General features: G+C 38.5%; 2 protein-coding genes across 2 annotated transcripts; one reads left to right on the top strand and one right to left on the bottom strand.

Moving 5' to 3' along the window:
* Positions 1–561: 561 nt before the first annotated feature.
* pde6b (phosphodiesterase 6B, cGMP-specific, rod, beta) lies at positions 562–11,988 on the bottom strand. The gene is made up of 24 exons (XM_004538211.5): positions 11,825–11,988; positions 11,474–11,736; positions 11,087–11,398; positions 9,846–9,998; positions 9,364–9,453; positions 9,100–9,240; positions 8,941–9,015; positions 8,771–8,835; positions 8,616–8,682; positions 8,472–8,519; positions 7,717–7,866; positions 7,382–7,525; positions 7,028–7,093; positions 6,757–6,906; positions 6,542–6,649; positions 6,336–6,445; positions 5,368–5,455; positions 5,174–5,274; positions 4,930–5,037; positions 4,790–4,853; positions 4,608–4,682; positions 3,732–3,815; positions 3,330–3,483; positions 562–2,489 (listed from the first exon to the last, which is right to left on the bottom strand). Exons 2-24 carry the CDS (start codon positions 11,630–11,632, stop codon positions 2,434–2,436), a joined length of 2,568 nt encoding a protein of 855 aa, XP_004538268.1. The 5' UTR covers positions 11,633–11,736; positions 11,825–11,988; the 3' UTR covers positions 562–2,433.
* Positions 11,989–17,420: 5,432 nt separating this feature from the next.
* Positions 17,421–19,425, top strand: rbp4l (retinol binding protein 4, like). Its single transcript, XM_004538212.5, has 5 exons — positions 17,421–17,551; positions 17,991–18,108; positions 18,201–18,337; positions 18,758–18,870; positions 18,953–19,425. The coding sequence occupies exons 2-5, from the start codon at positions 17,992–17,994 to the stop codon at positions 19,174–19,176; spliced, it is 591 nt and encodes a 196-aa protein (XP_004538269.1). The 5' UTR covers positions 17,421–17,551; position 17,991; the 3' UTR covers positions 19,177–19,425.
* Positions 19,426–22,394: the final 2,969 nt, after the last annotated feature.

Genomic DNA, 22,394 nt, shown 5'->3' with positions numbered 1-22,394 from the left:
TTATGTTGCTGAACAATAAATATTTCCAATGTAATCAATAAAGTGTCCTTTACTTTTTTTTTCTTTTTTTGAATTTGCCTCGTATTAGTCGTCACTTCTTATTTTGAACTAAGCCTTTTGAACCTTCTAGTTGCGTTTGACAAACACACATGCACATTTCGTGACTCGAGCTAGTCTGTGTTTGTGTGTACACCTGTCCTTCAGTGGGAATTGAGTCTGGAGGAGGAGCGTGGTTGTAATCCTGGCCTAGTTTAGCAGCAATCCTAGGATTGGGGTCAGGGACCAGTAGTAGAAAGTGCAGTGTGGACAGAAGCGATCCCTCAATACTCTTGTGGGTTGTGTAATATTGTAACCTTCATAATGAACTCCATATTGCATTATAGCATTATATAGAACATGTTCTTGCATTATAATCATAATGGCTGGGGGTCAGTTAAGGCCAGGACGCGCCTTAACTGACCCCTGCATTCAGGATGAGGGGAAGATGAATAAATGACCAGATTCCAACAATAATGTTGGCTCTTGGTAAGTTTCACCATCACAGGAAATAAATCCACTCGGTTAAAAATACACTTGCTTTTATTGGGGTCATCATTGTACATTTGGAGCACATGAGGAGGCAAGCTTTGAAATGCTGACCAAAAAGTAATTTAAGTCTATTAAAAAAACATCCACGGTACATCCAAAGCACATTTAAATTGATTTGGGACCTAATGTTATCACACAGGCATTTTTATCATAGCAGTGCCATATCTGGAACACTTTAAATATTTGTAAATTGAAGCTAGCACAATGCATTTGTTATTCAGCTTTATGACTCTTTTTCTAGTGCTTTATAAATAATAAGGTAAGGCCCTCTAGCATCAAACTAGAAAAATATTTGCATCTTTATATTTACAGGAAGGGCGATGGTATGTACAAGTCTATACACAAAGCTCAGTTGCTTCTTCATGCTGTCTCAAACAGCTCTGTGTCCTTGTTGCCTTCGAGGCCTGCACTCAGGGATTGTTATAAGAATAGCCTGATGGCTCAGCGATTAGTGCTGCTGCCTCGCAACACAACAGTCCTGGGTTTGGGTCTCGAAACCTGACCAGTCGTGTGGCGTTTGCTTGTTCTTGCTTTTCCTTTTGTATCCTTTCACATAAGCCACATGGTTGTTTGTCATTATGGTTACTCTTCCTGATGCTGAGCAGGTGAGCTCTGACTGACTCCTCGTCCTATTTGGGAGGAGTCCAGTGCAGGGAGAAGCTTTCAATCAGGGATTGATGTAGTACAACTCCCTCTAAAGCAGTTTGAGTAAACTTTCTGATCCCAGTATTTGATTGTGCTCATGTTGTAGCAGATATGAACAGAGCAAAATTAATTAAATCTCAGACAAAATCAACCAAATAAATCAGTTTTATGTGTGACCACCTGATTTCCCGCTCTTATTTAATAAGACATTTATAATTCTATATTTGGAAAATACATATCCGAGGCTACCGTCTCACATTCATAGACCACATACTGTATATTTACAATATAAAGGCATCATGAATAAGCATCTACAGACTTTTGCTGACTGTGAACTCATAAGTGTTCACTGTAAAACTCTTTTTAAAAGCTGTTCCTGTAGCACGACCGAACATTTACCTTTGGCTCTCTGCAGACAAAGTAAACAGACTCTCATTTGTAAATAGTGACTGGAAGTAGTCAACAGTGGATTACTTTTGAATATGATTAAACAATAACTCTATGTTCTGTGAAAACTAAAGTACTATAATAGTAAATATATGGAAAATTAAAAGCCCAAACATTTTAAATAATCTAAAGAGGCCCGAGCATTTAAAAAAAAGCACTGCACTCCCTTTCTGTACAGGATTATTGTTTACTACACAGATGTAGGCTGTGTCCTCCTGAGATGTTTGCCATGTAAATAAATACTTGGAAGAATTGGGGAAAAAATAAAAAAGTTGTACATATGAGAAACACACAACAAGCACACACACATTCACACATTGTCACTAACACAAATCCTTTAAAGATAAGCAAACTTTTTTAAGATCAGAGGAACACGAGATGCAAAAATCATCTTCAGTCTTGATTCATAAAAGTACAATTATTTTAAGACAGGAAGCAGCAATTTTGCCTCAAATGTAATCGCAGGATTTTTTTCCTTTTTTCAAAATGTGGTCAGTCTTTCCTTGATCCGAATTAATTTTTGGCTCACCTGGCCTCTTAAAAATAAAGCTTTGCTCTTCTTGGTGGAGATCTCGCCGTGTTCAGGTTTTTCCTTTTCCGACTGGACCCCCTTTTCTGAAGAGTTACTACAGGGCTGTGCATTCATATATCCGTCTCCCTGACTTTTTCTTTTGTTTGTTTCTGCTGGGGTGAGACTCAGTCTGTCATGAGTGTCTTCGTAGACCCCAGGAATGTCAGCAGTTCTTTGGCTGATTAGCACACAGAGCAGGTCTTGGAGCCAGACCCACCACTGGGGTTGTTTGCAGCCGCTGTTAAACAATTAAATATTCAACAAAAGGGTAAGTATACAATTAAAGCACTAGAAACCAAATGATCACTTGTGTTGTGGCTAATTTTAATATATGAACCCATTCTACAATCCAAACGAGATATTTAACTAAAAATAGACACAACACTGTTCAAAAATATTGGTGTTAGACCAAAGAAAGGCTAAAAACCTGGTGGAAAGTTTCATGACAAGTCAATGACATAGTTAGGTAGAAAAAGAGACCTCAGAGAGGTTTGGTGTTTCAGATGTGAAGCAAATTAAAAGCACTATCACCTCCTCTGGGCCTGAACCCATTCAAGATGAACTGAGGTGGAAAAAAAGTAGAAAACTGACATTATTTCTTGTTTTTTTTTTTTTTTTTTAATGTTGAATCCTCCACACTAAAGACGGAGGATTCAACCTGGCTTACTATCAGCATGCAGCTCAACGGTGTAGAGATGGATTAGTGCACATGATGTGAGTAACTTGCCCTTCTATGAAGGCCCCATTAATGCTGAATGATATTTGAAGGTTTGGGCACAGCATATTCAGCTATCCATTGAATTCTGCATGTATTAAACAGTCCAGACACCAAACTGGGCTAATTGGTATCGATTTAAAAGTGGGGTTTTTTGTTGTTGTTGTTTGTTTTTTTAGCACTGTGAAAGGTTGTCTCTGTGCTACCTTCAGATTACTTAATAACTTTCAAATCATTGCATTTCTTTTATTTTTGCACTTTACATTGTTCCACCTGTTTGGGTTCAGTGCTCTGCCTCTCTGAGTCAACAACCTTTTTAACAGTTCCTTGTAGGGTTCTGATTATTGTAAAGACACACCCTACCTTTGCTGGCTGCCGCTGCCTCTTTAGCAGCTTTTTCTTCTTCGATGGCTTTGAGCTTAGCCTCGTACTCTTCCTTTTTGGCATTCCACTCCTTCCTGTTGTTTAAGATGCCATCCAGCATGGGCTGGATTTGTGGGTGGAAGCGAGAAAACTCCTTAAAGATAAGATGCAAAGAAGAAATGAAAAATTAGCATGGAGCAGCACAGAAGAGGGGAGCTGTACAGGAGATGGTGATGCTCCATTGAAAACACAAATACATAATAAAAAAAAAATAACAATAAGAAGAAGAATTGACCCAGTGGTTTAAATGTGTTCAGACTAACCTAGTTTTTGCACAGAAACAGTGACAGGAGCCATGCAGTGCACATATTCGGTGAGCAAGAATGTAATAATCATTATTACCTTGTAGACAAACGTGCAGACAAAGTCAATGAAACCACACTGAAGCTTTGGAAGCTCAGCTGACTTGTTCCTGTCCATCATGGGCTGGTGGGAGGGACAAACATTTAGCGCAGTCAGAACTGTCATATAATTAATGAAATCAGTGCAAGTCTGTAGCTAATCACACACACTTCCACACATGGTTACATTTTTACTTTAAAATAGTAAAAACGGCCTGTATTTGTATAGCGCTTTACTTAGTCCCTAAAGACCCCAAAGCGCTTTACACATTCAGTCAACCACCCAGTCACACACATTCACACACTGGTGATGGAAAGCTACATTGTAGCCACAGCCACCCTGGGGCGCACTGACAGAGGCGAGGCTGCCGGACACTGGCACCACCGGGCCCTCTGACCACCACCAGTAGGCAACGGGTGAAGTGTCTTGCCCAAGGACACAACGATGGAGACTGTCAGAGCCGGGGCTCGAGCTGGCAACCTTCCGATTAGAAGACGAACTGCCAACTCTTGAGCCACGATCGCCCCCAGTCACTTCACTTTGTCTGAAAAAGCTTTATTTTTTTACTTGAAACTTGTCTTATGACGTCCTTTGCCTCTGTACGAGTAGTTCACCTTTCCTCAGGTGGGTTTCTGCTCAGCTACATAATGAGTGCGATCCCTAAAGTGACGTGTGTGGGCTGCTGAAGAGACACTACAACTTTATTCTGCCCTTTACACATCTGTAATAAGCTAGGAAATATAGTGCTGGACATTGTATCTAGCTGGCAGTATCATGAAAAAAAACAACAACAAATGAATAATTATACATTTAAATGTGAAACAAATAAGTCTATTTTTATGAGCACAAATACACTCCAGCAGTAAATAAACTCACAATGGGTTGCTGCTCCAGTACAGTCCTCTCCAAGTCACCCTGTTCCCAAAACTCTGCTGCCACAGACAAGGCGACCTGGAAGACATACAAACGTGGTTATGCTCTTAAATAATGCAAAAATCATTATTTACTCATTTGTGACTCAGCTTACTATCAACACCAATAATTTCTGTGCTTCTCACCTTGCTCTGAACTTCCCAAGGCTTTGTGATTGCGGACAGGTCACATGCGGTCATCATCATGGCCCTGAAACAGAAAACAGTTTGCAGCCTCAGAGAAATGTGCAGGAGCAAGTAACACTGTGCATGTTAGCTGCACTCACATGACAATCTCTTTTCTGGTTGTTTCTAGTGACATGAAGTCGACCCATTTCTTTTCATCCTCATACGTATGTGAGAGGTCCACAATCTTTTGGAACATGGTTCTCTTCCTAGAAAGGTGCAAGGAGAAGAATCATTTACTTACTGTTTGTCTACTTTTTAATGTAGTTTGACAGTAAAAACATTAGAAAAATAAGACATTTATCGTCAGGGAGCAAGGGCAGGCAAATGAAAAGTAGTACTGACTTGAAATAAAGAGCCAGGTCAGTGGCGATGATGGCGATGTCCATGAGATGGATCACGTGGTCAACCTGTCGCCTGTTAAGGTTCTGATAGATATTCAGTGTCTGCATAGGAGAGGAGCAAAGAAATGTCATTAGTGACCGAATAAAGAATACAAGTAACCTAAGCTAATCTCTCGTTAGCGTCTTGTTACTCACCTCGTCAGCCAAGAGGAACTTTCCAAACTCTAGATGGTGCCGTTCCAAAATGGAAGAGCCGTGTAACTTGGCCAGAGGATTACCAGATCTGTTGAATGAAAATAAAAATCCTCAGATACCAGCAAGATTTCAAATGGGACTGAAGTCGGTTATCATAATAGTTACTATATATGAAAGATTTTAAAAGAATTTACAGGCTTTTTAAAACATCATTCAGTTTATTACCACATTTTTCCCCATTTGTTTTCAAAAGATCTCCTGAAAGGTTAAAATGTGCAGGTGAACTTTTAAGATGATCTAATGCTCATTCTGAACTACAAGCGAATGCATAATCACTGTAGTAATGACTGTGGATCACTATATCCTGTGTGTGTATATGTGTAGCTATGGTTCATCAAATGAACAGAACAATGACGACTCACTGTTTCTGTTTACAAGCTGATTGCTTGGCATAATTCAGAAATCGTGTAATTACTTGATTTGTGCCTTAGATTTCACCATTTGCAGCCATTTCAGTGACATCTGCAGCACATGCAGCAGAGTAGCATCGAAGCTAAACGGCCAGTAGTTTTTTTCCTTTTTAGGGCATGTTGCTAATTACTTTATAGAACACGTTGCTGGAAAGTAAATGAGAATTTACCTCATCATTTCCCCCTTTCAAAATAAACCTAATATAGTGACTACGTCAAAAATTCCTTCCTTAACTTTTCTTTTTATCATCGACCTGCCAGCAGGCCCACTTTACAAGCACTCTTTAAATGACCATAACTCTGTAATTGTTTGTGTTAGAGACAAAATTCAAACTGTTTCAGAAAGAGGAGAATCTCTTTACTCGGATTACAAGGTATTGTAATTATATTGCACAAGGTACTGTACAATATATTGCTAAATGCTATATAATGCTGCAAACCTTAAGCAGTTTTCTTTATTTTGTTGTGAGAAATCAAAAAGTTCCCATAAGCACTTACTTGACCTGGTACAAGTTATTTGTCCCTCTGTGATCAATATCGTGAAGGAATCCTGCGGTTATCATCGCCATTACCTCCAAGTCAGTGTAGTATCGCTTCAGCATTCCTGTCTGAGCACACAGAGACACACAAGATATTGCCCTGCTGTGTATAAAGATATACATTTAAGCTGAGGTAAATGGAGGTTAATAAAATTAAAGAAATACCGTCAGTAGCGTAAACATCGTCTGTCCAACATTAAAGCCGTGACGCCAGTTGTGGTAGGTGATCCTTCTGTACCCTTTGCTGACTGAATACATGAATCGAACCAGCACCTGAGAGGAGAGCAGCAAATCATTAAATCTATTTAAAAACAACACAGCTCCAAAAGGCTGTTCACAAACTGAAGATAAAGATGCACACTTGTGTTTATCTGCATTACCTCTTGTGGAATCTGGAACTTCTTGACCACACCGACTTCATAGTACATCTGGATCCCGCACTTCACCAACTCCATCTCTGTGCAATTAAAATCTGAAAAGCGGAACTCATAGATCTCAAACTTCTTAATTAGTGGAGGAAGGTCTTTTTTCTGTGAGGGAAATGAATGAAAAAGAGACATATATGGAAAATGTCAAACTTTTCTGGTAACATATGCCAAATTGAGGGACAAATTCATGTGCTGGACATCAGAATACGCATGTTGGACATACCAGGATAGCTAGGAGCTCGTCCTCTTCACAGTCTCTGGGTTCACAGTCATAGAGCTCTCTGGTGTACTGGGAGAAATTACAAAAACCATTGATGTTATAGGTTTAAACTGAGGCAACAACGCCAAGTACAAAGATGGCAAGTGTTAGTTTGGTCTCCTACAAAGAGAAAAATTAGTGAATCTTGTCAAAAAAGAAAAGCTTTTTTTGGTTCTTTTTGGATGGTTTGCAATGTCTTTTGGTGAGGTGGGAGTTCAAATGAGGCTGGAAACCTTTTCTATTGTCATTCATCTAAATACTCTAATGTTTACAGTCAGTTAACAGCTGGGAGAGAAAACACATTTAAACAGGACAAACCAGGATGTTCTGAATCTCATCATCTCGACATTTGACGTGGTAGAGCACCATGTCCTGAGCGATGTCTTTGCGGTTCTCAAGCTTATTCATCTTGTCGTAGGTGTCTGTGTTCAACGCTGACCATCCCAGGAACTGAGTCAAAGCCTGAGAAACAGGAAAATCATCAGAAGATGGCCATCTATGTTACACGTACAGCCTTCACCACAAACAGTGTCGGCAGTGGACTCCACACATAAACATAAAACAGATATAGACACTTTATCTTCCCAGATTACATTGGTGGGACTGTATTTGTCTTTATTTGCACTAAATGATTTTGTGAAGATTACTGTTACCTCCATGAGCTGCTCATCCTGATCATCAAAAGGCTTTCCATCTTTTCTGTTGTAAAACGTGGCTACGCCAACTATCTCTTCCTTTTTGTTGACGATTGGCAGCGAGAGAACATTTTTTATTGTCCAGCCACTGCTGTCCAATGGCTCTTTCTGCAACACACAAGAAACAAGCAGACCTCATAACATATGTCTACATGCAAAAGGTTCTTTAGCTTTTTTTACAAGCAGAACATCTTGCGTGGCCTGTTTAAGCTTAGAACTGTAACTACAATCTAAAACATTGTAGCCCAAATACTTCAGGGGGTCTTAATAATAATGAAGAAACAGGTTTCATTTTAATCATGTTAATTTTCCAGTAAATCATTCTGTCTGGTTTAATGATGCATTTTGGTGTTTTCAAAAAAATTCAAGCTTAGTATGATTGTCTGCATATTTTCTCTGTTTAACCAGTTTGTTCCTGGAATAACTTAAAGATGATAACTGATTCAGATATCCCTCTTGCCCACTAGTCACCTGGATAATAAACCAGGAAGAAGCAGCACAGGTTTGATAAACCCCGACTGAAGTTTTAGATATTAACGTTTTAAAATTACGACAAACCTTGGCTATGGGTCACAGACCCCTGGGCGTTCCCGGATACCACTGTGACTGCCACTGCTCTGAAAGTACTCTGCACTGTTTTTTGCTTGTTTTTTGTTTGTTTATTTTTAATAAAGTAGCGTCCTCTCTACACAGTGACGTCTACAATATCTTACCTGAAAATTGAACGTCTCATCAGCGCCTGCATTCATAATGTTACAAATCTACGAGAGGGAAGAGAACAACCTGATCAGTTTGGAAATATTTATTAGGTTAAACTGGTTTGACAGCTTTCTGCAAGTAATTAAAAAGAAACTTACAAAGCCGCTCTCAGCAACATAAGTGGGAAGGCCACTACTCAAAGCCCAGTGATCTGCGGGAGGATTGCTATAAGACACACAGGCAGTAAATCAACAGATGTTATCTCTCACTAAAACTTTATTAATCTCTTTTATTTTTTCATCTAACCACTTACGGTATTACTTTGATGTCTTCCTTTCCGTGTAAAATATAATCAATCACTTTGTAGAAGATTACCTCCTAAAATCAAAATAAAACAGGAAGAAAGAGGAAGCAGTGTGTAGACATTTACTAGCAAAGGCAGTGCTGGTAATAATGTTAGATAAATAAAATAAAAGAACATACCCTGCCATCAGGGGTTACAGGGCCAGAGTAAGGTGCCTGCTCTCCCATCAAAACTGGCCAGATGTCAAAGAACTCCTGGAAGCAGAGAACGAGTCAGTAACTTCACGGTGGTACAAAAATACGGCTTAACACACACAAAGATACAGAAAGAAGCCACACCTTTTCCTTCGTCATGTCTAGTAAACCAACAGAGTAGCGGTCACAGTTGAGGTAGGCTCGGACTGTGTACAAGGCTTTGTGAAACTGTCGCTCGATGTCTGTCAGCTCTTCGAATACCTTGTTGGCTGACCATAGCAGCAGCTACAAAACATGCAAAATATACATTAAAGAAGGGTGAAAATTAGGTTAATACATGGTGCAAGTGTAACACTGCAGTAATATTTCTGTATCTACATCAAAGACAGCACATTAAAATTGCTGTACCTGTCCTTTACGCGTCTCACAGCTGTGGAGGTAACTCAGGTGGTAGATCTTCAAGTTCAAAGTGGCAACTCTCATATACTTCAAAAAAAGCTGTGAGGATGGAGGAAACGGGGTCAAAATAACATAAAAAATAAGTGGCAGAATTAAATTTGTGGTACAAAAAAATGCTGTAAATGAAGGTCGAGGGGTGATGAAGATAATGTACTATAAATATAATCAGCAACATCACATTATTATTATTATTATATTTATTATTGTGCCTTTTTTTAAACAGAGAACATACTGACCTTGCCCATATTTCATGCAATACTTATCAGTTGTAATAAGAAACTAATTGTCTTTAATTACAATCTTAAGGCTGACTGACTGTCTAAAGCTGATTGTCTTTACCTTAAAGCAGAAAAACATTGTTTACAGAATTGTGCACATTAGTTTCAACTGTGAGTGGTTCAAGCACGTGTGCTTTTGTGGTTTGGACTCACATCTTCATCTTCAGCAGAGAAATGTGGTCCTGTGGTCTTGTTCACAGCCATGACCACTGCCACCATGTCTTTGCCGTTGAGGATGGGTGTAGCCAGAATATTCCTGGTCTCGTAGTCTGTGAGCTCGTCAACAAATGAGCTGAAGTGCTGGTTCTAAAATGCAGGAAAGATGCCTTCAGAGCACATAGACATGTAATTGCTCATCCAGAAAACATTATTAATATAACACCGCAAAGGCTTTCATAAGGCCTTACTGAAAGCCGAATACATCGCTAGAAAAATTCATTTAAGATTATTGTTTTGAAGACAGAAGACTTTTACAATGTACTACAGTTAATGTGTGTACACTTATAGTAAATACTCCAACTTAACACGGTGACATAGAGACAATGAACAACTTTTATACAGCAGAGTTCTGCAGGAGCCAAGAGTAGATTTATTAGAGAATAAATAGAGTCTATAATAAGAGGTAAGTGTGTAGGTAAGAACGCATGATATGGCCCACAAATCCCACATTTTTATTAGTTTGTCAACTCAATTTAATTATGAAACTACAAAACGTATGATGCACGCTACTGTTCCTTTAAAATATAACAGTGTAAATAACAATATAAGGTTTATACAGGGATATAAAAGTAAGCTATCAAAGTGAAATGATCTGTTTTAGATTCCTGCTGACTAAATGCCAGAGGTGTCTAATCCACAGCTAGAGCAGAGCCTCATGGGATCTGAAAATAAATGGATTATGTCTGACAAGGGGATTTACACCTTCAGGTGGTCAAGTGTAGTGTGTGACTAGCTTTTCTTTTACTCGCCCTATAACCATGAGGCTTTAGGGTATGATATCTAATATATGTGAATATTTACGAAAGCAAACGTGCAAAAATGTTACTTTGTTGTTACTCTGTGAGGAAAAGAGCAGCGGCAGCTCCTGCTGTTTGATTTTAAAGAGGCTGATTTTAAAGAGACTGTAACAAATCTTGACATTCTTGCCTCTTTCATGTGCAACCAATGAGATTATCCAACAGAACTGAACAGATCATGGGTAACTTGCCACCACCTTTACCTTCCATTGGAGAGAATAAATGAGAATATAAATCAAAACTGTTATTGTGATATATTTATAACTGATTTAATTCTTAATTCTAGCCACTGTGTGTCACCTGGTGGTGATCTAATATGAATCACACCTTCATCATCTAAGCTTTCCCTCTAATTAATTAGCCCTCCCTCCTCCTTACCTCCTTGACGTTTTTCACATTAACTGACTTCTTGGTCAGAGCCACATTGCCAACTATTCCCATGTCCAGCGGATACACGATCTCAGAGTCTGGTGGCACAATGCAATCGTCAAACTCGGAGTCTTTGCTCACGTTGAAGAGTCGTGTGGCGAGCTCTCCCACGCCATTGCGCTGGCGGTACATGAACAAGCTGCAGCGGTCGGCGTGCAAGAGTGCGCTGACTCTTCTCAGGATCTTGAAAACCACCTTTTCCATGTTGATGTTCTCTTGCATGTCTTTGATCAGGTCATACATGATTTTGCTTTCCTCGATCTTGAAAAGGACAGAAAAATCACTAAAGATCAAAAATAATATTAATAATAAACAAAAAATAAAACTGTAACTTACCTGACTGAGCTCTTGAAACTGGCTGAAGTCGATCTGTTTCTCTGGGAGTCCTGAAACCTTCGATATGGTGGAGGTGTTCATCTTCTTGGCAAAGTACTTCTTAGCAAAATCAGGATTCCCGTTCAGGAACTTTTCCACGTCTTCCTTTTGTACACCCATGATTGCTTCTTCCTTGTCCTCTTCCAAGTGTCCCTGTCTTCTCCCTCTTCAGCTCAGTGATCGAGCTCCCACTACGTCCAACACTGCTCCTCCAACTTCCCCACCTAGAAATCGAAGACAAAATAAGAAAGGAAACACTTGCATAGTGACAACTTTCTAAACTTTACCCCCCAAGAAAGAAAGAAATCTTACCCAAATACTACACACAAAGGTGGGAAACAGAAGTGGACACATTCAAATGCAGGTATAAAAAAATAAAAAAAATAATCCCCTCTTGTTAGTGGGATAAGCAGACTGAGAAAGGGAGATCCCTGAGGAGAAGGCAGCGGGCTGAATCCAACAATCCCTCTGTCATCAGCAGATAGTGCTGAAGGTTAGTGGGGATCTGCCTACACTAAACTCATCAGCTGATCATGTAGTAAGGGATATGTAGGCCAAAGGATCCAGACACCATTGTGCTTTTGTCCAAAACAAAAGTAAAATATATACTGTCAGGTCCCTAAAGGAATAATTATTTTTTAGGTTTTCTGCTGGCATTGCACTACAAATTCAACTTGGCTCATTTTTTGCTGTTAATTACTGATTTTGTTGATGTACGCATTTAAGCATCGTGGCACAATAACTTAATACACAATAACTATAACTTTTCTTTAAAATTCTGAGGGGAGAATATAATAAAAAGCTTAAAAACCAATGAAAAAACAGCGAGTCTTCTTCGTTGGTCTCAGACTGTTTTTTTTATTGAGGTGTTTTAAACATTTAAACATTTGTTTAAATATATAAGCATTATAGATATACAGATATAGGTTTAAAGGCTCTGAAACCAATAAATAGAAATGATGGTCCTGTTTTTAAATTTCTGGGTCAATACAGATGTTTAAAATAGCAATTTTATTATTTTATTAACATTTTTTAAATTCTCCACTAATAATCATTAGTATAAATATATTTTCTATCTCTTTTGTGCTAGTCCAAAATATAAATAATAACAATAATACAATTTTACTCAATTTTACTAGGAATATTTAGCTAATACAAAATTGATGTGCACCACTGATAAACACAATTTGTAAATGTGTAAATTTACTTGTAAATGCTGATATAGCAATGGATCCACAGTAAAAATGACTAGTAAGAAAAACAAATATGAAAAAAACAAATTAATTAGCTGACTGATTACTGAAAACTTTAATGAAACATAAAATCAGTAAATAAAATATTATTTGTCTCCATATTTCTGCACTGCTGTGAATGAAAAATTTGTTGCATTATTAAATCTAAATGATTATAAAATCTACAAAATTATAAGATATATATTTGTATTACATACACACCCTTTGCTTTTCATGTCTACTGTATATGTTATATTTTTCAGTTACAGTATGCCAGTTCTGCCTCTCTCTCCCTCTCTCTGTCTCTCTCTCCTAGGTCTACCTGTGAAAGCTCTTTAGTTCCTCATTAATCTCGACCTCCTCTTTATAAGCTCTGTTTAGTTAAAACGCTGCCTGATGAGGTCAGCACCCAAACTCTGGCTTTCTCCTCATGTAGTCTTTAAACCTGTAATGCACATATAGACAGTGGAAAATGAGACGCTGTGTGCTTCTGTGGGAAAATTAATCCTTTGATTCAGTGCACTGAGGTCCTGTCTATAATAAGGTTTCATAAACATCTTAAACAAAAGGTCAAATACATAATCTCCTTCCACTACAATAGATTACTGGTACTGTGTGTGTCTGTGTGAGTGCGTATCTGTGCACATTCATGATAGGGTCAGGAGGTGTTTATTGATTTAGTTTGATAAGGATGTGTATGATGTGCACCGGTTGTGTTACTCCATGTATCATCTACACAGGAATCATGTACGCACTCACCTGAGCCTCACTATGCATGCTCACTTGTGCACCAGCATATTTCCTCTTCTTAGTGCTTTAGTTTACCTAATATGAATGAATGCTTAAATCTTACACAGTGACCAGCAAACTAAAGCGTCCCACCATCACCATGTTAGCAGCTCTGTGAAGTACTGAGACGGCCACATTATCAGCCACACAACTATAGTGTATAATAGTATAGTATAAGTCACCTAAAAACACTTGAACACGCATTTGAATCATCTTAGTTTTTAGTCTGGCTAAATTACACATATATAATTTTGTTTTCTGGCTCTGTTAATGCTTCTGGTGGTATATTCTGAATGAAGTGGATGGAGCTCCTATAAATACAGGAAGTGGTAATTGGAATATACCAAGTGTTGCCACATCACAGGGGTGGAATGGAATTGTTTTGTCAAAATACCTTGATTTAATTCATTGGTTTTGATGTTCTGTATGTGGTTGGTTTGGATTTGATTAATGTTAAGTTAAAAGTAACTGTTACACTAACTGTTTTTTTGTTGTTCTTGTTTGTCGTTTCCCATGATTCTTTGTTTAGTTTTGGTCAAGTATTTTTTAGACATTAGCTAGCAGTGTTATTTTTAGGTATGTCCCAATTTACTTCAGATAAATCCTGAATTTAGTTCTTTTTAGCTGACCTCTTGTAAAAGCCCAAAGTTTATTCTTAACTTTTTTAGGTCAGATAAACTTGTTTCCTTGTGCCTAATCAGTGGTCTCTAATACGGTACTTGAGCAAACACTTAAAGCTAACAGCTGCAATCAGCATGCTACAGCACTAATCATAGCAAGTAAAACAGCTTATAATGTAAAGTTCCTTGAAATAAATCTAATTGTTAATTTGAATAGAGACAAATTGAACTGAATCAATGACATTGTTCAACATGCTAATGAATAGTAATGTCTACTGTTTTCACCTTCTGTTAGCATGTGAACATTTTTTCATTAGCACTGTTAGCAAAACAAAGCACATATAAAGCCGATGTCAGTGTCATTTGTTTTGCATGTGTTGATCATGAACCAAGTAATAGAAAATGTTACCTAATTATGGGTCTGGATGAAAAGCCATATGGTCATTAATGTTACTACTATTTCAGTATTTGTCGAGCTATTCAATTCAGTTCAATTCAATAGTATTTATGTAGCACCAAATCACAACAAGAGTCATCTCAAAGTGCTTTATATTGTGACCTAAAGACTCTACAATAACAGAGATGAAACCAAAGATGTAGACTTTTAGTTTAGTACATGAAAAAATGAAAATAAACTGAAAGATTTACTCACATATTAGCTTTCTTATATTGCAATCCTGCCATGCACCACACGATGGCAACAGACGCAGGCTAGAAAGATGTTGAGTGATCCATGATCTGCAAGTCTCCTATTTTTCCTTCTGTGTGGGCACATGCAGTGGTTATCTAAGCATATGTTACAAAGTATGTGCTGCCGAAAAGGATTAACAGACTTCCCCATACTTTTCACTTTGTTCTTTATTTTGGGGGGTTTCCTTTTTTTTTTATTAGTCTTTATTAAGCATACATATTGGGGAACATCAGTCAATACAACTCTGCCTCAATGAATTATGAATCTGGATTGTTCATAATGAGTTCACTGAAAAAAAGAAGTGTATTTTCTCGTAAAGATTTCTCCTCTTGGGCTAAAAGTGAACTTTCCACTACATACTGTAGATATCATTGACAGCATCCATCCATTGTTTGAGGCTTGGTGATTTGGGTTTATTCCACTTTTTTGCATTTTTATTTTTTATTTGTATTTTTTTGCAGGCTACTGAAAGTATTTTTACAAAGCTGCCAGTACTTTAAAAAAAATTTACTTTTTTTTTTTTACATTTTGGGGCTTTCGCCTTTGATACATATCGTAGCAAATTAGCAAAATGACCGATACCAGATTGCCACCATGTTGTTTCCATTTACGGTCACATCAAAACATTTTGTTCAAACAAGGAACCTCAGATTTATACAAAGAACATCTTGCATTAAGGATAGAAAACATATTTTTAGTTAGAGCTCTTAAAGCCTAAGACCTACACACTCTAAAGAAAGGCTCACAGACCAAAACGCCAGAAGTGTAAAAAAAAATTACCTGAAGATCATTCTTGAGATTTAAAGTAGTTGAAGGTCAAACAATGACACCAGTTTTTTTTTTTAACTGTTAGTAATTACTGTGGCCAGTTTCATAACCTTTACATACACATATACCACGCTTAGATTTTTTCAAGGTTAAATGAAAATACAACAGTATTATAAGGGAACTAACTGTATTTCTTCACATAGGAATTTAACGATGGTGTAGAGTACGTATTTTTATCAGGGATCTATTTCTGTTCTTACAAGCAGGATTAAACTGTATTCCTCCAGTCAGTGGAGAAAATAGAGCTGCTGTCTTGACTGACTTGTCTGTGTGTGTCCTCACTGAAGACGCTGTTTACTTTCAGAGCTGCACTAGTTTACACCGATTGCTTAATTTTTCACCGGATATCGGATTAAACAGGATTTGTAACAGTAGTAAGTCGAATATAAACAAACAGACACTAAGGTAAATTTTAAAACAGACACCTGTGGATATTATTACATGATGTAAAATGCCAGCAGTAATCTCAGGTGACCAAGGTCAATCCAGGAAAGTAGAAATCACAAACAGGGGTCTGTGTGTAAGTTTATGAATAACAATGCGATGTCCGGTATGTTCTTGTGGGCTTAGTTTGTACTCTTGTGAGGCCAATTCTCTGAAATTACCAAAATTCTTTAAAATATATATATTTTTTTAACAGGTGGGGCACATTTTCTTATTTTACTCATCTATCAGTATTTTTGGACTTTTTTAAAGAGCATTACACCTTGATTGTTCAGCCAAAACAAGATGACATAACTAGATTGTCTACTTTTATTCACCCTCTCCTGCCTGGTGGCCTGAGCTAGTGTCCATTAAATTGTGCTTATCAATGAAGTGCATCTCAGTTGTTTACAACACTTTCCAGACTTGCCAAAGTATCAAAGCAAAACAGAATACAGCTCACATCTCAAATCAGTGTTTTCTGACCACGTTTTTATTATACAGCTGATAAAAACATAGGTTTTTTGGTGGTTTGAGCTCCAAGTTGTTCTTTTTCTCTCACTTCACACACAAATGTTGCATGTGGGATCTAAGATAGAGCTTATTTCCTTACTGCATGGCTGTTTTTCAAGAAATGCATGTCGGAAAAGGGAGCATGTACTCATTCTTTCCTGTTTGTTTTCTCATCCTAAACAGACACGGAAGTTTCTCAGGTGAATTTGTACTATGCTAACACAGCACTTTTCCATTGCTGAAATTGACTTTTGACCTCTTGACCCTTTTTTGACCCCAAACTCTTTTGTTTTTGCCATTATTTTATCTACTAAAAAGAAAAGACTAACCTGCTTCCTCATAAAATACCTTTTTGGGTTTATCAAAATCCAGTAAATTTTGGAATTTTCAATTTTTCAATGTGGTGTCACACAGTGATTTTAGTCTCCCTCTGTCTTCATTGTGTAGCCTGGCGTTTTGTCCTTTAATTAAACTCCCAATAAAGATTCCTGGTTTTAATAAAATGGACAAAACAATCCAAGCAATTGACCTCATTGTTTGGATTTCAGACATGCATTTTCATTACTATTATCAAATCTCTAAGTTTAAAAATCAACCACTGCTTGTATTTTGCACACAGTCAGACACATTTCACTTGCCATCTGTTGGCAGCATGTGTCTTGTTTTACAGCTCTTCCAGTCACTTACATAATGGTCTAATTGTTTTTATAGTAAGTCTTGGGCAGGTTTGAAGGTAAAAGCCAGATTACGTTAAGGATTTCAGACGAACAGGATTAGCTCTAGATTTAAGCACCTTATTTAGTCCCAGGCAATGAAAATCAGCCATAAGCTTGTCTGTGGTGCATGTATATAAAGGCAGCTTCTGACACAAGACCCAGCCTGGTGGATAACTGCACACAGAAAACTTATTTTTAACTCCTATTGCTAATTTAACCCAAAACAGGTATGACATTGAAATATTTATTTGAAAAAAATATCCTTTCAGCTACTTTTCGGGAATTTCTTTTAATTCTGTCAGTCGTGATGATCAGAAATTGTGTGATTTATGTTCCTTCAGCTCCCGTTAGGTTTAATTATTGAGAGTGGTGAGCTGGACATATATAGCTGTGAATTAGTCATTTTCCTATAGTCTTACATGATATCATTAATGATAGACTGGAACATAGTGCTCGAGTGTAAAATGAGATCTGACTGACTGTATCTCCGATTTTAGTATACAGACTCCAGGCGTTGTCGTGAACTTTCCAGAAATGTTTTTCTTTCATCGGTGGAACTTATTCATTCAAATTTGTATTTAACAGCCTATTACAATGAATACTGCGGGCTCTCTTGTACTGAATCTTTGATTACTCTGAAAACACTGATATATAAGTTTATTACAGAATGGGATCCTCTAAGCTTGCCCTGCTGTTGGTCTTGGTGTCCTGCGTGGAACGCTGTCTGTCTGCCTCCTGCGTTGTTGATAGCTTCTCTGTGAAAGAGGACTTTGACCCCAAGAGGGTGAGTGAATTTAAAATACACAGACAGCAACAATGATGAACAACAAAAGGATAATTTCTGACTTTGCTTTTCTCGTTTCATTTTCACTGAAGTATGCAGGGAAGTGGTATGCACTGCAGAAGAAGGACCCTGAAGGCCTGTTCCTGCAGGACAACATCTCAGCAGAGTACACCATCGATGACGATGGCTCCATGACCGCCTCCTCCAAGGGACGCGTCACTCTGTTTGGGTAAGTTAAAAGGTCGGGTGCAGATTTTTTGCCCTCACAGTTGATGTATGCATCCATATTGCTGTATTACACTCATTATCTCATTATCTGCTCATTATCTGTAAGACCTGATGAGGTGAAGGTAACTTGAACCTTCAGTTTATCAGGTCAGCGGTTAAGAAAAGCTTACACGTGGTGCTTGAGTTCCAGTAAAGCTTTAAGACATAAACACATACACTTTTTAGAAGAACATTCTGGACAGCATTAGCTGCAGGCTTGGCTTTCTCAGGATTAGGAAGGATTAGGAAGAAACACAGTTTAGAGACAGGGTTTTTATACAGGAATGTAAGCTTAGATAAGCATGCAATGAGCTAGGCTTTGTTTAGAGAAAGTGTAAAATATAGTATTAGACATATTTGTGTTTGTATCACTGTTTCGCAGCTTCTGGGTTGTGTGTGCTGACATGGCTGCACAGTACTCTGTACCTGACCCTTCCACACCCGGCAAGATGTTCATGAACTACCAAGGACTGGCCAGCTACCTGTCCAGTGGAGGTTGGTTCTGCACACTTGAACCCTCCCGTATATTTCTTTTATCCCCTCATTCCTCCTCACACTCCTCCTTTCTATAACTCAGGCGACAACTACTGGGTGATTGACACAGACTACGACAACTACGCCATCACCTACGCCTGCCGTACCCTGAAAGAAGACGGCAGCTGTGAGGACGGCTACGCCCTTGTCTTTTCCAGGAACCCCCGTGGCCTTCCTCCCGCCATCCAGCGTGTCGTCCGCCAAAAGCAGGACGATATCTGCATGGCTGGAGAGTTCCAACCTGTCCTGCAGTCTGGAGCCTGCTGAATCGAAAGGGATTAAGAGAAAGAGTGAGAAGCAGAAGAGTGTGCCAGCTAGCTGCAGTCTAGGTGGTTTGACACCAAGAAGTGGGAGAATGTGAGAGTGAATGTGCATGAGGAACACATGAAAGTAGAGGAATATCTGAGATCTTCCACTGTTTCTCAAATCCATCTACTGTCTGTTAAAGGAAAACATCAGTCTTCCAGAGTCTCGTGTGAATGGGAAAGCTAAAATAAATGTTTTTTCTAAACAAAATATGTCTGAAAAACATCCTTCTTTATGCTGCTCAAAAATCTGGCCCATAAAGAAGAAAATTCAACCTAAACGGACTAAGATAAGATGTTAAGTAGCACACCGAACCACAGAAACATAGGGAATGTTTGTCAGTGCTCCAGCTTTGAAAACACAGCCATGTAAAGTAAGTGGGTAATCCTCTCTGAGCCCACGAAAATGCAGCCAAAACCACGCAATACACTCGAGCAGTAATGAGCTTACTAATGTTTTGCGATCTTAGTCCTGTTATACTAACTCAGCTGAGGGTACTCTAGGGTCATGGATCAAATTAGGAGTGTTCTTGTCTGGACTGTTTGTGTCAGCAGGTTAGGCCTCACAACCACAAAGATCAACTGACCCTGTGTGCCCTTCTTTTTTTGTAAAGTTACAATACAAGTTAGATCAAATGCTGCAAGAGAAAGAGGAAAGACATCTGTCAACATAATAATACGTCTTTAATTTCAAGAATGACAGAGACAGAAATGCTTTCTATAGCTGGTGAGTGATTGTGTTGGTGTTCTACAATAAGATGGAAAGTAATGTATTTACTCAGATAGAACCAGGGAGTTTTAGGGACTCTAATATTTTGTTGTTGGGTCTTTCTTGCTCAGAGATTCGGGGGATCGTGGATATTAGTAAGAGGAATGTTTGGCAGGGCAGTCTGGACAGTGTTAGTTAGAAATAGTCGGTTAGGCAGCAGGCTTAACTCTGATAGGATTGTTTAACGCCAATAACACCATCTCCTAGTTTCCATCAGATCTGCTAAGTCCCAGCAGCGCTTTATGCTTCTGTGTGACAAAAGTCTGCAATCCCAGTTTATTATTATCATTATTAGACCTTCCTCATAAACTCTTTCCCCCCACTCACCAGCCACTTCCTTGGGTACACCTTGCTGGTCCCACATTGGGTCCCTTTTGGGAGTTGTGTGAATTCTTCATGGTGGAGATTCAACATATTGCTGAAAACATTTCTGAGATTTTGGTCCATACTGGCATATACCTAAATGCACTGGATGGATGTTTTCTTTACAAATTAATCACCACAATAAAATCTGTCCAGCAGAGGGCAGCTAAATAACGTTAAACGTTAAACCCCAGGCTTGAAAAATACTACACAACCTTGACAATTTCATGAAGCATTTCATTCACTATTATCTCCCTTGATAAATTACTGGATGATTGGAGTGACCAACACGGTAACAGTAAAACATAAACTTTTATACTCCTTATGTGTGCAATCTTTGGTGATTTCAAATATTTAAACAGTTGCTTATTATATCTAATGCATTTCTTTTGTTGCCTTGTCTGCAGATGACAGATGTCATCACAAAATCCAAAGAAAAGCAAGCAGAAGTTTCCAACATGACTGCTCACAGCCTCTGTGGCTAAACAATTCTGCAGAAAAAACAAACTATATCAGAGACCAAGGCATGAAAAATAGAAAATAAATTATTAGAGAATGGCCTTGAAACGTTTTCCCATAGCACAATAACAGAAGGATAAACTTGAGCATGAAATATAATGGATTTAATTTACGGCAATATTTTGCTGAGATGAAATCTTTCAAATGCTGTCCAACCATCGTCTGTACTCAGAGAAAACTTGCAGTGCTTGTTTTTGAAACACCACGAGACTGCTTAATCCACAGATCTGCTTGTCTCCTCGTCTTTACAGTCATCTACTCGCACATTCTCTGTGATTCTCTCTACACTAAAGAAGTAATGTAACTGCTCTGCACTTCAGTGGACACAACAAAGGATGAACATCTACAAGCAGGTTGAGCTCCATAAATCTGCTACACTATACTGCCAAAAGTGTTTACTCGGCCCACCATGTCATTTATTTCAGACCTCCAATCTGGCCTACAGATTAAGAACAGCAGTCATGGAATTGGTTTTCATGGCCGAGTAGCTACATCCAAGCCTTAAATTATGAAATCCAATGCAAAGCATCAGCACGCAGTGTCGTGAAGCACACTGCCATTGGACTCTGGAGCAGCGGAGACTTGTTCTCTGGAATGATAAATCACACATCTCCATCTGGCAATGTGACGGATGAGTCTGGGTTTGGCGGTTGCCAGGAGATTATGGTGTGGGATTGTTTTTCAGGAGTTGGGATCAAGCTTAATTCCAGGGAAAGGAACTATTAGAGCTTCAGCATAAAGAGACATTTTGAATAACTTCATGCTCCCAATTTTGTGGGAAAGGTTTGGAATTGTCCCTTCCTATTAAAACAGGATTGCACACAGCAAGGTCCATAAAGAAATGGACGAGCAAGTTTGATGTGGAAGAATTTGACTGGCCTGCACAGAACTGAATTAGAACGGAGATTATGACCCAGGCCTTCTCACCCAACATCAGTGTCTGAACTCACAGATGTGCTCCTGGAAAAATGGTCAAAAAATAAATAAATAAACCCCTAAATTCCGTGGAGAGCCTTCCCACAAGAGTTGAAGCTGAGAGGTGGTAGCACAAAACGACAGTCTGGTGAGCCGACATCATATTAAACCCAACAGATTAAGAATGGGATGTCACTCAAGGGTGAGATGAGAGAATACTTTTGGCAATACAGTAAAAATACACTATACTGAAGTAAAAACATCTCATCAGGCAGACTGTAAACAAACAAGTTTGTCAGAGTAAACAGACTTATTAGTACTCTTTGATTAAGAGTCTTTGATTGTTAATTATTGTTTAGAGAGATTTCTGGTGTGAAATCGTGATTTCTTTCCTAGAAGGCCTCACTGTGCATCCTGTGCGGCTCTGAGGATGTAAATGGCTAATATGAGTCTCATTCATGTAATCTGGAGTAAAGTTGTTCACTACTTAAATAATTACTGACATGGGTTGCCAGATTAATTTGTGCCACTGCTTCTAGCTATTAATGCAAAATTTTTGCAGCTCTTTCTGGATGAATTACCAGAAGAAGAAAAACATACAATATAAGAAATAT

This window comes from Maylandia zebra, linkage group LG7 (genome assembly GCF_041146795.1).
Source record: "Maylandia zebra isolate NMK-2024a linkage group LG7, Mzebra_GT3a, whole genome shotgun sequence".
Classification (NCBI taxonomy): domain Eukaryota; kingdom Metazoa; phylum Chordata; class Actinopteri; order Cichliformes; family Cichlidae; genus Maylandia; species Maylandia zebra.
Note: the sequence above shows the minus strand (reverse complement) of the source record. Positions and strands in the feature narration are given on the sequence as shown.